The 16,892-nt window shown below is 41.6% G+C and overlaps 1 protein-coding gene across 3 annotated transcripts in view; it reads left to right on the top strand.

Annotated features, from left to right (window-relative positions):
- wu:fc46h12 (uncharacterized protein LOC568958 homolog) overlaps nt 1-16,892 on the top strand; it is a 35,053-nt gene that overhangs the window by 9,389 nt on the left and 8,772 nt on the right. The window contains exons 1-4 of one of the 3 annotated variants that reach the window (XR_009804782.1): nt 1,885-3,419; nt 3,468-4,302; nt 11,031-11,139; nt 13,124-13,158. Coding sequence is in view for 1 of the 3 variants with exons in the window: in XM_061890657.1 (XP_061746641.1) it covers nt 11,031-11,139; nt 13,124-13,234; nt 16,091-16,166 (296 nt within the window). In the remaining 2 variants the exon portion in view is untranslated. Of the gene's footprint in view, nt 1-1,884; nt 4,303-11,030; nt 11,140-13,123; nt 13,235-16,090; nt 16,167-16,892 lie in introns of those variants that run through there. The other 2 variants (XM_061890657.1, XR_009804781.1) reach the window with 2 other exon arrangements.

A 16,892-nucleotide genomic window follows, 5' to 3' on the forward strand; every position in this document is an offset into this window, starting at 1 on the left:
ATGTCCAAAAGAAATGCAAGAAAACAGGACTGAGGAACCGGCAAACAGGGCACAAAACACGAGGAACCAGGAGACAGCAAACCGCAAACAGCTAACGCAGGGGTAGGGAACCTATGGCTCTAGAGCCAGATGTGGCTCTTTTGATGACTGCATCTGGCTCTCAGATAAATCTTAGCTGACATTGCTTAACGCGATAATTAAGAATAAATTTGCTGGTAATCACAGTGCTAAAAATAACGTGCAAAATATAAAACATTCTCATGCATTTATATCCATCCATCCATTTTCTACCGCACCTGTTCAAGAAGTCGCATTAATGGTAAGAACTATTTTATGTCACGATGCGTGGTCGTTCTCCCAGGAAGGCACATGGCATTTAGGTAAAAACATAATTTAATTTTAATTAAAAAAATATACAAACAAAAATCGCTCACAGCGGAAGCCCAACTTGGGCTAAAGAACAAAGCTAACGCATAAACAGACCAAGAACATAAATCAAACAAAACTTTCTTGGCATGGCATGAGGCACGAAACTATGGCAAGGCACGAAACAAGTCAGCACAGGGCGACTGACTGGCAAAGACGAGCTTAAATACTGCCTCTGATTAGTGCTCGGGAAGCAGGTGAGCGGGCATTTTGTCCACCAGAGACAGGTGGACAAAATGAGTAACCAAGGAAACCAGAAAAGGGAGTGGGAAAAAAACAGGAACTTAAAGAGTCCAAAGGACAAACAGCACATGGCCAAACAAAAACATGACCAACAGACATGACATTTTATTTATTATTGGTTAGCTTCAGAATAACAATGTTATTAAAAAGAATAAGAGACTTATTATACTCTAAAAATGTTGGTATTCAGTGTTAAAAAATATGATATGGCTCTCACGGAAATACATTTTGAAATATTTTACTTTCATGGCTCCCTCAGCCAAAAAGGTTCCCGACCCCTGAGCTAACGGCATATAGGAACCAGAAAACAGCTATCAATACTCCAGCACTGACTGGAGGGCAAGGCAGGTATAAATAGTAGCCTGATTGGCAATTTCCACCTGGTGTGCCACACTGCCAATCAGGTACGGTGTTGGGAAACGAGCGCTCAGGGAGACGTGCAGGAAAAGGAACCAAAAAAAGAGGAAATAAAACACAAACACGGAGGAAAAAGCAAGACATAACCAAACTGTCAGTGACGAGCCTGACAAACATTGTGTCATTTATCATTATATTGTTTTATCAACATTATTAAGGACAAGTGGTTACTTTCTCTTTTAACATGTTCTATCTACACTTCTGTTAAAATGTAATAATCACTTCTTCTCCTGTGGTTTTGATGCTTTATATTAGTTTCTGTTACGTTTGCGCGGCATCGTGGATGCGCGGGGAGTGTCGCCTCTCGATGCGCAGGATCACAGCAGGCAGGAATGAAGGTATGAACAGCCTTTTAATGTGAAGTTACAAAAGAACACTGGTACAAAAGAGCAAATCAAAGGCGTGTCTGAGCACAGAAAACTAAATGCTAATATACACAGAAGACAGAGTTCGAAGTCCATAAAGCGCGAGCCAAGCGCGCGGAGGCAAGCTACATTTAGCAAGCAGAAAAATAAACAGAGACTACTCACGTAACGGTTGCAGGTGCAAACAAACTGGCGAGCGCGAACTTAGGTAGCAGAGGGGCTTAAATACAGAAAACATAATTACAAACCGGTGTGTGAATGAGCCATGCAGGAGGAGCAAATAAGTTGTCATGGTGATGAATGTAAATAAGGAAGTGCGCTAACAAACGGGATCGGTAGAGTCCAAAACATGATCAAACCATAGTAGGACAATACAAAAAAGACAAACATGCTAGAGATGTGTGATCCGGAAGCCGGATCACATTACCCCCCCCCTTAAGGGGCAGATCCCAGATGCCCCCAAAAAAAACAGCAATAAAGAGAACCCCCTCCCACAATGAGACAGTCTGAAAAATGAAGGGAGGGTGGAGGGTCGATAAGTCCTGTGTCCCCGGATCCACCGAGGACACGCTAGGTGGCGGCGGCGGATGGAACGTCGCTGCCACAACAGTCCAGGCGGGCGAACCCGCAGAGGCCACTTTAGTTGCTGACAAAGACCCGGGCACGTCCTCTGGGGAGGACGCCCGGGGTAGGACCACAGCCGTGGTCGACGTGGAGGTGGACGCGCCCATTGCGGGGGACGCCCGTGGTACGGCCACACCCGTGGCCGGAGTGGAGGTGGACGCGCCTGCTGAGGCGGACGCCCGTGGTACGGCCACACTCGTGGCCGGAGTGGAGGTGGACGCGCCTGCTGAGGCGGACGCCCGGGGTACGGCCACACCCGTGGCCGATGTGGAGGAGGACTCGGTTTGGCAGCAGCAGACGAAGGCGCGGGGGCTGCAACCGAAGCAGGCACCGATGCTGGTGTGGATGCCGGCAGGGAAGCAGGTGCGGATGCCGGCAGGGAAGCAGGTGCGGATGCCGGCAGGGAAGCAGGTGCAGAGGCCGGCAGCGGATCAGGTGCAGAGGCCGGCAGCGGATCAGGTGCAGAGGCCGGCAGCGGGTCAGGTGCAGAGGCCGGCAGCGGATCAGGTGCAGAGGCCGGCAGCGGATCAGGTGCAGAGGCCGGCAGCGGAGCAGGAGTCGGCTTCAGCCGAGGAGCAGGAGTCGGCTTCAGCCGAGGAGCAGGAGTCGGCTTCAGCCGAGGAGCAGGAGTCGGCTTCAGCCGAGGAGCAGGCACAGGGGCCTGCCGAGGAGAACTAGGGGACTGGCTGTGAGCAGGACTAGGACTATGATGAGTGATAAGACGAACACTAGGACTCGGGCAAGGACTTGAGAGAGGACCAGGACTTACAATCACACTAGTGCTTTGAGAAGGGCTTGGGCAACGACCAGGACTTACAGTCATACCAGGGCTTGGGCAAGAACTAGGACAAACTGTCAAACTAGGGCTTGGGCAAGGACTGGGACTAACAATCAAACTGGTGCTCGGGCAAGGACTAGGACAAAGACTAGGACTTATAGTAACACTGGGGCTCGGACAAGAACTTGGGTAAGGACTAGGGTTTGGACTAAGACCACGAGGGGAATCAGTACTAATATTACAAAGGCAAGAAACAAGACTCGGGACCGGACTCGAAACAGGACTCGGACTACGGATCAGTCTACGAGTGGAACTAGGACTACGACGACTACGAGAAAGACTAGGACTACAACTAGAATCAGAACGGAAACTCGGACCAGGACTTGGACTACGACTCAGTCTACAAGTCGGTCTACGAGTAGGACTAGAGCATGGGCTACGAAGAAGGCTGGGACTCGAACTCTGAGAGAGACTGTGACTAAAACTAGAACTAGGGCACGGACGGAACACAGGTGGAGGAGGTCTAAGAGGGCGTGACTTGACCGGGGAGAACACCGGTGGAGGAGGTCTAGGAGGCCGTAGTGGCTTAACAGGGGTAAACACCGGTGGAGGAGGTCTAGGAGGCCGTAGTGGCTTAACAGGTTTAACAGGGGTAAACACCGGTGGTGGAGGTCTAGCAGGCTTAGTAGTAATACTGGCCCTCCCCTCAAGACCCGGATTCCAGACGGGGCCCAGTTGGACAGAGGCTGACCGTAAGGGCGGGCGGTGGGAGGTTTGGAGGAGGGCAGTCTCCTCCCCTCTAAAATGTTCAAAATCCTCACTAAATGAGGTGGAAAAAGGCACGGATTCAGGCGGAGAACGAGACTTGAGAGGGGGGGAAGCAGGTATGGGGGGTGAAGACTGACTAGAGTCATAGTAGTGGCGGAAAATGTCCTGGTAATAATTAATTATATTATTAAAGTCATTGTTGGGGGTGTGACTGGGCTTGGATGTGCTACAATTATCCTTGAAAATGTTCTTATATAAAATTAGGTCCTTGGGTGGAATGGGAGAAAGTTCATCTTCAAAAAACTCCTCGTCACTAAGGTCAAAAAAATGTGCAGAGGAATCCACTAAGGTGTTAACGGTGACGTCATAGGGGGGCGTGAACGGAGTGACGTCACTGTGAGTGACAGGGAAGGCGGAAGATGGTGGAATGCTAATGGGAATAACAACATGGTGACTGGGAACAGGAGAAGTGAACAAAGTACCAACCCGTAGAGAAGAGTCCTGGGTTGGAGCGGAGGAGTACTTGGTCGGGTATGCTGCTTGTTGGGAACGGTGTCCTGGAGGATCCAGCGCGAGGTGACGCGTTTCTGCTCGCCAGTTTCTGTTACGTTTGCGCGGCATCGTGGATGCGCGGGGAGTGTCGCCTCTCGATGCGCAGGATCACAGCAGGCAGGAATGAAGGTATGAACAGCCTTTTAATGTGAAGTTACAAAAGAACACTGGTACAAAAGAGCAAATCAAAGGCGTGTCTGAGCACAGAAAACTAAATGCTAATATACACAGAAGACAGAGTTCGAAGTCCATAAAGCGCGAGCCAAGCGCGCGGAGGCAAGCTACATTTAGCAAGCAGAAAAATAAACAGAGACTACTCACGTAACGGTTGCAGGTGCAAACAAACTGGCGAGCGCGAACTTAGGTAGCAGAGGGGCTTAAATACAGAAAACATAATTACAAACCGGTGTGTGAATGAGCCATGCAGGAGAAGCAAATAAGTTGTCATGGTGATGAATGTAAATAAGGAAGTGCGCTAACAAACGGGATCGGTAGAGTCCAAAACATGATCAAAACATAGTAGGACAATACAAAAAAGACAAACATGCTAGAGATGTGTGATCCGGAAGCCGGATCACAACAGTTTTGGATGATACCACAACTTTGGGTATCGATCAAATACCAAGTCATTACAGGCAGAGGTGGGTAGAGTAGCCAGAAATTGTACTCAAGTAAGAGTACTGTTACTTTAGAGATTTATTACTCAAATTAAAGTAAGGAGTAGTCACCCAAATATTTACTTGAGTAAAAGTAAAAAGTATGTTGTGAAAAAACTACTCAATTACTGAGTAACTGATGAGTAACTTGATTGTTTAATGATTACGGCAACAAATAATGCACAAAAACATAAAATAGCAATGAGCAAAATCAGAGCCAGAAATATCTCTTAACCAACTAAAACAATAATATATTAAATAATAGTACATTAAAATAAAGCACATTGAGCCACAATAAATTAACAGCACCATAGGCTCAGTAGGCATTGATTGATTGATTGAAACTTGTATTAGTAGATTGCACAGTACAGTACATATTCCGTACAATTGACCACTAAATAGTAACACCCCAATACGTTTTTCAACCTTCATCAATTACTTAATAAATGACCAAGTTGAGGTGATCTACCTCATATATACATACACACACACATCATAAACATACACACACATATCTTATACATACACAGACATATCATATATATGTATATATACATATGCATACGTACATTTATATATACAGTACATAATTTATATTTATTTATTTTGCCGTTTTTGTTGACATGTTAAAGGTGTTTTAATGAATATACATGCATGTTTAACATAATTTCTATCTTTCACGAAGACAAGAATATAAGTTGGTGTATTACCTTATTCTGCTGACTTGCATTGATTGGAATCAGACAGTATAGTGCTGATAACGTCCACGTTTTCAAATGGAGGAGAAAAAAAGTTCCTCTTTTCCGTCTAATACCACATGAAAGTCGTTGGTTTTTGACATCTTATTTTTCCAGCTTCCATATTTGTTTATATACACTTTAATTGGCGGCAAACTCCGTATCTTGCTAGCTTGTTTGCGCTGGCTTTGGGAGAATCTTATTTTGTTAGCGCAGGCGCGATGGAGTGGCGCTTTTATTGTGAAGACAGGAACTGTGCGATCAGTCTTTAGGTTTTGACGGGAAGTACGGTTGAAATAAAAAGTGTCTTTTTTCCTTTACACTTTTGATTGATTGATTGAAACTTTTATTAGTAGACTGCACAGTACAGTACATATTCCGTACAGTTGACCACTAAATAGTAACACCCCAATACGTTTTTCTACTTGTTTAAGTGGGGTCATGTGACCGCCCGGCTCTGTTTGATTGGTCCAACGTCACCAGTGAAGTGAAGTGAAGTGAAGTGAAGTGAATTATATTTATATAGCGCTTTTCTCTAATGACTCAAAGCGCTTTACATAGTGACACCCAATATCTAAGTTACATTTAAACCAGTGTGGGTGGCACTGGGAGCACGTGGGTAAAGTGTCTTGCCCAAGGACACAACGGCAGTGACTAGGATGGCGTAAGCGGGAATCGAACCTGCAACCCTCAAATTGCTGGCACGGCCACTCTACCAACCGAGCTTTACCGCCCCAGTGACTGCCTGTGATTGGTGAAACGCAGGCATGCGTAGATCCTATTTTGAAAAACCAAAACAAACATTAACAGATCGATAAAAAAAAAAGTATCGAGTAGCGAGCTGAACGTAGATAAATGGAGCGGAGTAAAAGTAGCGTTTCTTCTCTATAAATATACTCAAGTAAAAGTAAAAGTATATTGCATAAAAACTACTCGTAGAAGTACAATTTATCCCAAAAGTTACTCAAGTAAATGTAACGGAGTAAATGTAGCGCGTTACAACCCACCTCTGATTACAGGATCATGGATTGGTCACATGCTAAGTCCTCATGTGTCCGGGGAAATATTTCCTGAGTTATAAACATATTGTAAATAAAAAGATTTAAAAAAATAACATAATTGTGTCATGCCTAAAAATATCAATGTAGTAATGACCAGATACGCTCCTGTACTTGATATCATTACAGTGGATGTCAGGTGTAGATCCACCCATGGCGTTTGTTTACAAGCATGTTAAGTTATTCCTCGTCCTGCATGAATGATACTTGTAAGAAACTTACTTTATTCGTCACCATGGAGGCGAGGAGTAGTGATTTAGAAATAGCTAAAACACTGCCGACTGCATGGATTTTAGCCATCTCTTAAAGCACCTCTGCCTGTAGGTGTTTCAGTGTTATAACTTCCCCGTTATTATCAGTTTTTTAGCCAAAATACGTCCATTCTCTCTTTTCCATCTACACACTGTGTCTGCTTGTAAGTACTCTGTGATTGTGCGCAGCCGAACATGCTCCTCTGCTAGTAAAACCAGAAGTATCACGTTAATTAAAGGCATGGAGCCCTGGGAAACGGCACTTTTTTGAGGCGGTATAGTACCGAATATGATTCATTAGTATCGCGGTGCTATACTAGTATACCATACAACACTAAACAAATGTATACACCACTGACCATCCAACCAGAAATAATGCTGATATTGCAAAAAAGGCACGATACATGAGACAGCAAGGAAACATTCAGAAAATTCTGGTCACAAACTGTAAAATATTCATCAAGTTTAATGGCTCTCAAGAGGAGGCACACATTTGGGCTAGGAAAAAAAAAAATAGAAGACTTGGATAAATACACTTGAAAAATAACCTGATACGTTGGAGGAGTCGGAAACGTATCAGTGGACAAAAGGATAAAAGCACTCAATCCAATATGGAATTTGAGACCTTTAGCAAATCTGGAATTGGAGAATAATATTTTCTCCCACATCAGGAAGAATTGTTTTTATTATACAGACAAACAGTTTAATAACAACATTCATTCCGAACACAAACTGTGAAAAATTCATTTGAAACTACACCAACATCAAACACTCTTTGTTTAATTTACCGATTCATTCAAAGTTATCGCTATCTCTGAGACTTGGATTGAAGATGAGAAAGGATTGGACTTTGATCTAAAAGGCTATGAAATAATCGACATCAACAGAACCAAGAAGAACGGAGGAAGAGTAGCTTTGTATGAGATGAAGGACTTGCAATGAAAAATGTTGTTTGCGATTGATAATATTTTGGAAGGTATAACCTTTGAATTATGTAATGGAAAGAGCAAAAATGTACTAATCACCTATATGGGACACCTAAGTCAACCATTGAACTGTTTGAAGATTGGATTGAGGCACTGGTGTTAAACTCAAGGCCCGGGGGCCGAACCTGGCCCGTCACATTATTTCATGTGGCCCGCGAAAGCCTGGAAATAATATGCGTTAGTTAACCTTTTCTTACTAAACATATGTGTTATTATCCTTTTGTCATTAAAAATTGCAGTTACATATCTTATAAAATTCAATATTATCAAAATCTAAATATTATATGATTTACTCCAAAAATGTTTTTTGTTAAAAAACAAGACGTGGACTTGGGTACGGTTTATTTTCCCGTGGTGCAAAGCGATCAGACCAGACACGACGTGAAGGTAATGACATTTTAATTTTATTCAAAAAGAGGAACAAACGAAAAGTGCTCACAGAGGAGGTATAAAAACTTGACTATGAAAACAAAAAACTAGCACTATAGCATATGGATTGTTTCCCTGGCTTCGAGACTCTCCTGAAGGTCACTGCAGCGAAGACACAACAAACTCCCTTCCTGTCTCTCATGGACATACACCTGTTGTTGTTGACTTTGGACTAGCGACTGCATAATACATCAAGGCCGCGGAACAGAGACACACTGCGGGCTTTCACACACACACACACACACACACACACACACACACACACACACACACACACACAAAATATATGCAACACATACACCCCCCTGCCCCCCAACCCAACGCCCTTGACGCAAATCACGTAGGGGTGATGAATGGATGGTCAGCGCCTGAAGAGCTGCGGCCTACCACCATGACCTTGAACTACCTTCCCTCTGTTGCTAGATATCTGGAGATGCATGTTGTAATATGTATATGTGCTTTGCTATGGAGGTTTTTTCCCACTCCAGACTGGGCCCCCTTAGGAGCCCAGTCTAGATAGTATTTTTTAACTCATTCTTCCCCAGCGTTTACCTTTTTTCCCATCTTTTACGGGGCGCCTTATGGCGACCCATCAGCGTTCTTGTTCTGTAACCCTATACTCTGTTTGTTTGTCTAATCTTGAACAGGTTTGTGCTGAAAACAAAGTTTCGTTGTACTTGTGCAATGACAATAAAGACCTATCCTGTCCTATCCTGAATAACAAAAAACTTTCTTTGAACGAGATATGGGCTTGGATCATCGGCATAGAGCAAGGGTGAATAGAGGGTAGTAGAGGGTGATAGAGGGTGATCGAGTATGATGTCACAAGGCTGACTACCTGGCAACTGTGGCTTAAATAATACTGTGGTGATTGAACAGGTGCATGAGTCAAAGCAAATCAGGTGCGTGACATGACAGGTGAAACTAATGGGTAACCATGGAAACAAGGCAAGGGAGTGAAAAAGCAGGAACTAAAAAGAGTCCAAAAACCAAACAGGACATAACATGTACTTAAATATCTGCTTTGACTTATGATTTCAAAACAGATCATCAATCAAATTGTAGACTGTAAAATTGACAATAGATTTTACGGTTAAATTCCGTCAACTGAGATTTTTTTTTAACCGAAAAATTATTTTATATAATATATATATATACATATATATATATATATATATATATATATATATATATATATATATATATATATATATATATATATAAAATCCATCTCATCAAGCGAATCATAACTGATTTAACTGCGTATGAGAAGAACCGATGTATTTAGAACACAATGAGTACAAATTGAGAACAGTAAATTGCTATGAAGAGAAAAAGGCGGCGGATTAGATAAGCCTTGTTTTTTCCCACTCCTGCTTGGACATGTTGTAAAGAAAATATGTAAATTATGTGATATATCATCGTTGTACTGTATAATTGTTCGAAAACATTTGTAACTGACAAGTACCTTCGTAAACGTTTTAGCATATTAGCTCATGCTAACAGCGCTATCATCATTACATGACAATAACATGTACAAATTCTGCATGAGAACACTCCTACAGACACCACACATGGGACGGTTTAGTAGAAGTAGGAATTGTTGTAGTTATATTGTAAAACTATGAATGATGAACCCATACGCGTTAAAATGCTATGCACGAAAATGTAACGACAACTGTAGTGAGCAAACTCGGCTATAATATTGCGCCCCAGCACAAATCAGACAATTTTTTGGGTGGATTTGTTTATCAATTTTACCTCTTTTTGTTATAGATGTTGTTAGGAAAAATTCCACAATTTAGTCGGAGTCTCTCATAAAATGAGGACTGCCGATATTATCGGCCGATAAATACTTGAAAATGTATTATCGGAAATTATCGGTATCGGTCTCAAAAAGTAAAATGTATGACTTTTTAAAAGGCTGCTGTACGTAGAGTAGTTGTGTCTCCCAATCATACTTGCCAACCCTCCCGAATTTCTACCGATTTCCACCCAGACAACAATAGTGGGGGCACTGCCTTTGGGTGCCGGCCCGGTTACAAAATATCTTCGGCTTTTCACACACCCAAGTGAATGCAAGCATACTTGGTCAGCGGCCATACAGGTCACACCGAGGGTTGCCGTATAAACAATTTTAACACTGTTACAAATATGCACCGCACTGTGAACCCACACCAAACAAGAATGACAAACACATTTCGGGAGAACATCCGCATCGTAACACAACATAAACACAACAGAACAAATACCAGGAAGCCCTTGCAGCACTAACTCTTTCGGGACGCTACAATATACACCCCCCGCTACCTCCTAAACCGCGAACACCCCGCCTACCTCAACCTCCTCATGCTCTCTGAGTGGAGCATGTCCCAAATTCCAAGCTGCTGTTATGAGGCATGTTAAAAAAATTAATGCACTTTGTGATTTCAATAATGAATATGGCATTGTTTTCCATAACTTGAGTTGATTTAGTATGGATAACTTTGTTACATTGTTTAATGCATCCAGCGGGGGCATCACAACAAAATTAGGCATAATAATGTGTTAATACCACGACTGTATATATCGGTACCGGTTGATATCGGAATCGGTAATTAAGAGTTGGACAATATTAGAACATTATCGGAAATCTCTCTAGAAAGAAGTAGCGGCTTATGGTCCGGAGTTTACGGTACATTAATTCTGATGTTTATATTCCAGTCCAAATTAAGGAATTGTGCGACTTTCTGCGTTGCAGGTTGTTTGGCATCCCGTGTCCCGATGTCTACGGAGCCCTGGTGAACCAGATCAAGGCCTGGCAGATTGAACAAAGCTGCATAAACGCCGGAGAGAAGTGCTCTTATGAAGTTAGACCATTTTTATTTTTTTTAAATAACCACACTCATATTCTCATCATGTCATATTTTGTTGGTTCCAGTGCTGTTGTTATTAGTTTTAGTTTGTATCCAATCAGAATTCAGCTTGCTTATGTTGCCATGCTGTACAAAATCTGCCCGAGGCCTTCAGAATCACAATGCAGGCGTCCGTGCACTGTAAGTGAACAAGGATATGCAGTTGATAGACAATTGCGATAGCCAATCAGATCAGAAGTTGTTGACAGTAGCCTATCTAGGTAGCCTGATGTTAACGAGACTGTGATTGGATACTCACTTGTCATTCCAAAGTGAGTATCCAATCACAAGTTTCAATTCAGCAGGAATCGGGAAGTGCTAAACGTTTCCACCGCCATGCTTCACAGCAGGTGTGGTGTTCTTGGGATGCAACTCAGTATTCTTCTTCCTCCAAACACGAGGGGTTGAGTTTATACCAAAATTAATACATGGATGATACAGCAGAGGATTGGGAGAATGTCATGTGGTCAGATGAAACCAAAATACAACTTTTTGGTATGAACTCAACTCGTGTTTGGAGGAAGAAGAATACTGATTACATTCCAAGAACACCAGACCTACTGTGAAACATGGGGGTGGAAACATCATGCTTTGGGGCTGCTTTTCTGCTAAGGGGACAGGACGATTGATCCGTGTTAAGGAAAAAATAAATGAGGCCATGTATCGTGAGATTTTGAGCCAAAACCTCCCTCCATCAGTGATAGCTTTGAATGGTTGACCAAATACTTATTTTTCACCATAATTTACAAATAAATTCTTTAAAATTCCTACAATGTGAATTCCTGGATTTTTTCTTCACATTCTGTCTCTCACAGTTGAAGTGTACCTATGATGAAAATTACAGACCTCTGTCATATTTTTAAGTGGAAGAACTTGCACAATCGGTGGCTGACTAAATACTTTTTTGCCCCACTGTGTGTGTGTACATATATATATATATATATATATATATATATATATATATATATATATACATATATATATATATATATATATATATATATATATGTCTTGATTGGATTATCCAGAGAATAGTGCTCGATGCCGTGGTAGAGCGCAACATGTAGGTGGGGGAAATTCACAAGACTACTTCATCTCTACAGAACTGTTTTATGAGAACTGCTTCTGATGATTGAGGGAACCCCTCATGAAACAGTTCTGTAGAGATGAAGTAGTCTTGTGATTTTCCCACACCTACACACATATATATATATATATAGTACAGGCCAAAAGTTTGGACACCCCTTCTCCTCATTCAATGGGTTTTCTTTATTTTCATGATTATTTACATTGTAGATTCTCACTGCTGGCATCAAAACTATGAATGACCACATGTGGAGTTACCTACTTGACAAAAAAAAGGTGAAATAACTGAAAACACCTTTTGTATTTTAGTTTCTTCAAAATAGCCGCCATTTGCTCGGATTACTGCTTTGCACACGCTTGGCATTCTCTAGATGAACTTCAAGCATTAAGTGAAAACCATTTCAGGAGACTATTCATTAAAGCTCATCGGGAGAATGCCAAGATTGTGCAAAAATAGTTTTAACCTGCAGTCAGAGATGTAACGACAAACTGTACACATTTGAGTGGCAGCTGTTTGTAATATTTTTGTCATCTTCTTAGCATATCTTGTTTTTAAAAGGGGCAGACATTTTTCCAACGGCTCCTTTGTATTGACTGTGAAGGTGTACCTATTGTTTTGGCTTCTGCAGATAACATTTTTGACCACACGCTTGATTCTATTAGATTATGAACAGCACAATGTTTGCTTTTTTTCCTTCCTCAGTACTGCAAACATCTCAGTTGGGATTTTCTCAATGTTTATGTTTGACAACCCAACTATAGATTCAGAATCAGACCTAATAATATTAATGATAATAATAATCACAAAATGAACTATTTTCAATTAAATTTGTCATCTTATAATGTGTTGCAGCTTGTGTCGACTTCTCCCTACCTGATAAAAGCCACGCACACGTCGCCAAAAACGAAGAACGTCAACGACCTTCAGTTTCTTCTGGAGCAGTCGACTGTTTGCAAAGTGACTGTACGTTTTGATGTCATATACCTAGTTAAAAAAAAAAAATACTAATATGCATATTCTGAGAATGTATTATTAACCGCTGTTTTTAATCGTACATAATTAGTGAATATATTTGTTATTTGGGGATTTTTTTTGTATTTTTCTTGTTACTACTTGCTTAAACAGCTAAAGGTAAAAAATGTGTCACTGTTTTGTGACGTTGTCTATTTGTGGCGGCGAAACGTGAAAAGAGCAGCCATTTGGCACGTTGTGTAAATTGTAAATACAAACAGAATACAACGATTTGCAATTCTTTTTAAGTTCATATTCAATTGAATGGACTGCAAAGACAAGATATTTAATGTTTTAACAAAACAAACAGATTTTTTGGGGGGAAAATAATCATTAACTAGAATTTAATGACAGCAACCCATTACAAAAAAGTTGGCAGAGGTGCATTTTTACCACTGTGTTACATGGCCTTTCCTTTTAACAACTGTCAGTAAACGTTTGGGAACTGAGACGACCAATTTTTGAAGCTTTTCAGGTGGAATTATTTCCCGTTCTTGCTTGATGTACGGCTCAAGTTGCTCAACAGTCCGTTGTGGTATTTTAGGCTTCATAATGCACCACACATTCTCAACGGGAGACAGGTCTGGAGTACAGGCAGGCCAGTCTAGTACCCGCACTCTTTAACTACGAAGCCACGTTGTTGTAACACATGGCTTGGCATTGTCTTGCTAAAATAAGAAGGGGCGTCCATGAACTCAACTAAGATGGACTGACGCAAAGTGGAAAAGCGTTCTGTAGTCTGACGAGTCCACATTTCAAATTGTTTTTGGAAACTGTGGACGTCGTTTCCTCCGGAACAAAGAGGAAAAGAACCATCCGGATTGTTATAGGCGCAAAGTTCAAAATCCAGCATCTGTGATGGTATAGGGGTGTATTAACTTACACATCTGTGAAGGCACCATTACTGCAGAAAGGTACATACAAGTTTTAGAGCAAAATCTGTTGCTATCCAAGCAACGTTATCATGGACGCCCCTGCTTATTTCAGCAAGACAAAGCCAAGCCACGAGTTACAACAGGGTGGCTTCGTAGAAAAAGTATCAGACAAGCCTGCCTGTAGTGCAGACCTGTCTCCCATTGAAAATTTGTGGCACATTTCTATGAAGCCTAAAATACCACACTGGAGACCCCGGACTTTTGATCAACTTCGGCTGTACATCAAGCAAAAATGGGAAATAATTCCACCTGAAAAGCTTCAAAAATTGGTCTCCTCAGTTCCCAAACGTTTACCGAGTGTTGTAAATAGTAAAGGCCATGTAACACAGTAGTAAAACGGCCCCTGTGCCAACATTTTTGCAATGAGTTGCTGCCAATAAATTCTATTTTAATGATTATTTGCCCCAAAAATTAAGTTTCTCAGTTCAAACAATAAATATCTTGTCTTTGCAGTCCATTCAATCGAATATAAGTTGAAAAGGATTTGCAAATGGTTGGATTCTGTTTTTTTTTTTTTTTTTTTTACGAATTACACAAAGTGTCAACTTCACTGGTTTTGGGATTTGTAAATTAGGGATTAAAAAAACATCAAATTTGAGGTTGTTTATTGATACACTCCACAAGGAAGTTACAGTACAACTAAACACATTAAGGAAAATACTTTAATAAACACACAAAGTGCACAAATATGTAGGAAATGTGTTAAATCCACAACACAGTTTGGTATAAACTGATGAACAAGTGAAGTAAATTATATTTACATAGCGCTTTTCTCTAGTGACTCAAAGCGCTTTATATAGTGAAACCCAATATCTATGTTACATTTAAACCAGTGAGGGGGGCACTGAGAGCGGGTGGGTAAAGTGTCTTACTCAAGGACACAACGGCAGTGACTAGGATGGCGGAAGCGGGACTCAAACCTGCAACCCTCAAGTTGCTGGCACGGCCACTCTACCAACCGAGCTATACCGCCCCAGCAATCCAAATATTCAGGATGAAGGTTGGCTTTAACGCTGCCATCTTAACGCTAACATACAATGAACGAGACCATTGACAGGCTAACGGAAATCAGCATTGTGATTGTTTTTACACTTGCACAAAGGTTAAACAAAAGAGATTTTAACTGTAGAAAAATGTAATCAAAAAAGAAAAAGGTTTACTTTTGGCGGCCCTGTATTTACCTGTGGTGGGCCGACACAAGTAAATAAGAATGAATGGGATACACTGTGATTAGACAATGCATACAAAGCCTTATTCATGTCACAGTTAGTTGTTGATGAACCCCAAGATGCAGAGAAGGAGGCAGGCATAGAATATGAAAACATTTAATTAAAACTAAACAAGAACTAACAAAAAGCACGCACGTGGGCGGAATAACAAACTAAGGGAGCTAGCACTGTAAGCTAGAAAATAAAAAGGAACTTTAGCATGGAAGCTAGAGGATAGCAAACAGAAAAACTGGAAATAACTAATGGCTAACAAGAACAGCTTACCGCTACAACGACCAGGACAAAATGTAGCACGACAGGTAATAGCTGAAAAGAATCACAGACACGGCAAGAGCAACATATGGCAACGACAGCCACTGACACAAGACAAAGGAGGTACAAATAGGAGCCGGCTGATTGGCAACAGGTGTGGCCAGATGCCAATCAGCCGCAACTGAAGGGGAACCTAGCACTCAGGGAACAAGACAGGAAGCTGACAAATTAAGAGCACTTGACATGAACTAAAAGACAGGAAATACTAAACACAGGAAACAGACAAATGCAGAGGAAAAAACGAAAACATAGACAAACTGTCAGGGGCAAGCCTGACAATTCAGCATTTTTAAGCCGTCATACCTCAAGAAAAGTTTCTGTGTCATTTACAGGGCGATGGAACGTCACTGCCTTACAAAGAGCCAGCAGATAACACCAACTTCTGCAGCCTCCAAAACCTGGTGGACGGTCAGTAAATCGTTTAAGTTCTCATTTCAAACACGGCCCACTGTCATGTGCAGGATGGATTCAATCCAGTTTTGCAAATCGGGCTCTAAACGGGGTGGACATTTTTTTCTTTACAATGTGTATTTGTCCAAGGGGCTGTTGGGAACTTTTACGCAACTCCCCAGAGAGCGCTAAAACGCCAAAGTCTGCAAACAGTTTATCCAGCCCTCTTCCTGTTTCTTCTGCAAGCTGCGCCAAAACAAAAGATGCACGGGATTCAGTTTTCATGGCTGAATCTCGAATTAGCAGTTTCAAATAACTTTTTTTTTACCTTATTAACTCATTTTGTTAATTTTGCCGGTTCACTCCAAAAAACTGTATAACCATGCAACCAACGATGGCTCATTTGCAGATTTTGAGTTGGGGATGTTTATTGCACCAACTCAAGGACAGCAGTGCACGAGGTGCAAAAATATATACAGTGCAAAAATGAGTGACAATGAAAAGTAAACACAATAAAATTGTCACGATGGGGGGGTCACGGCTTGCTGCGGGGTCGTTCTCCCAGGAAAGCAGACCGACTACTTGGGACATGGCGTGCAGGTATACAGTTGTGATCAAAATTTTTCAACCCCCACACAATTTTGGTGTTTTAGCAAGTTGGACATTTATTCCGTACTTTGTTTATAGTCATATCAAACAAAGATGTGTCAAATAGACAAATACAACTTAAATTGTAACACTGTA

The sequence above is a fragment of the Nerophis ophidion genome, linkage group LG28, assembly GCF_033978795.1.
Source record: "Nerophis ophidion isolate RoL-2023_Sa linkage group LG28, RoL_Noph_v1.0, whole genome shotgun sequence".
Classification (NCBI taxonomy): domain Eukaryota; kingdom Metazoa; phylum Chordata; class Actinopteri; order Syngnathiformes; family Syngnathidae; genus Nerophis; species Nerophis ophidion.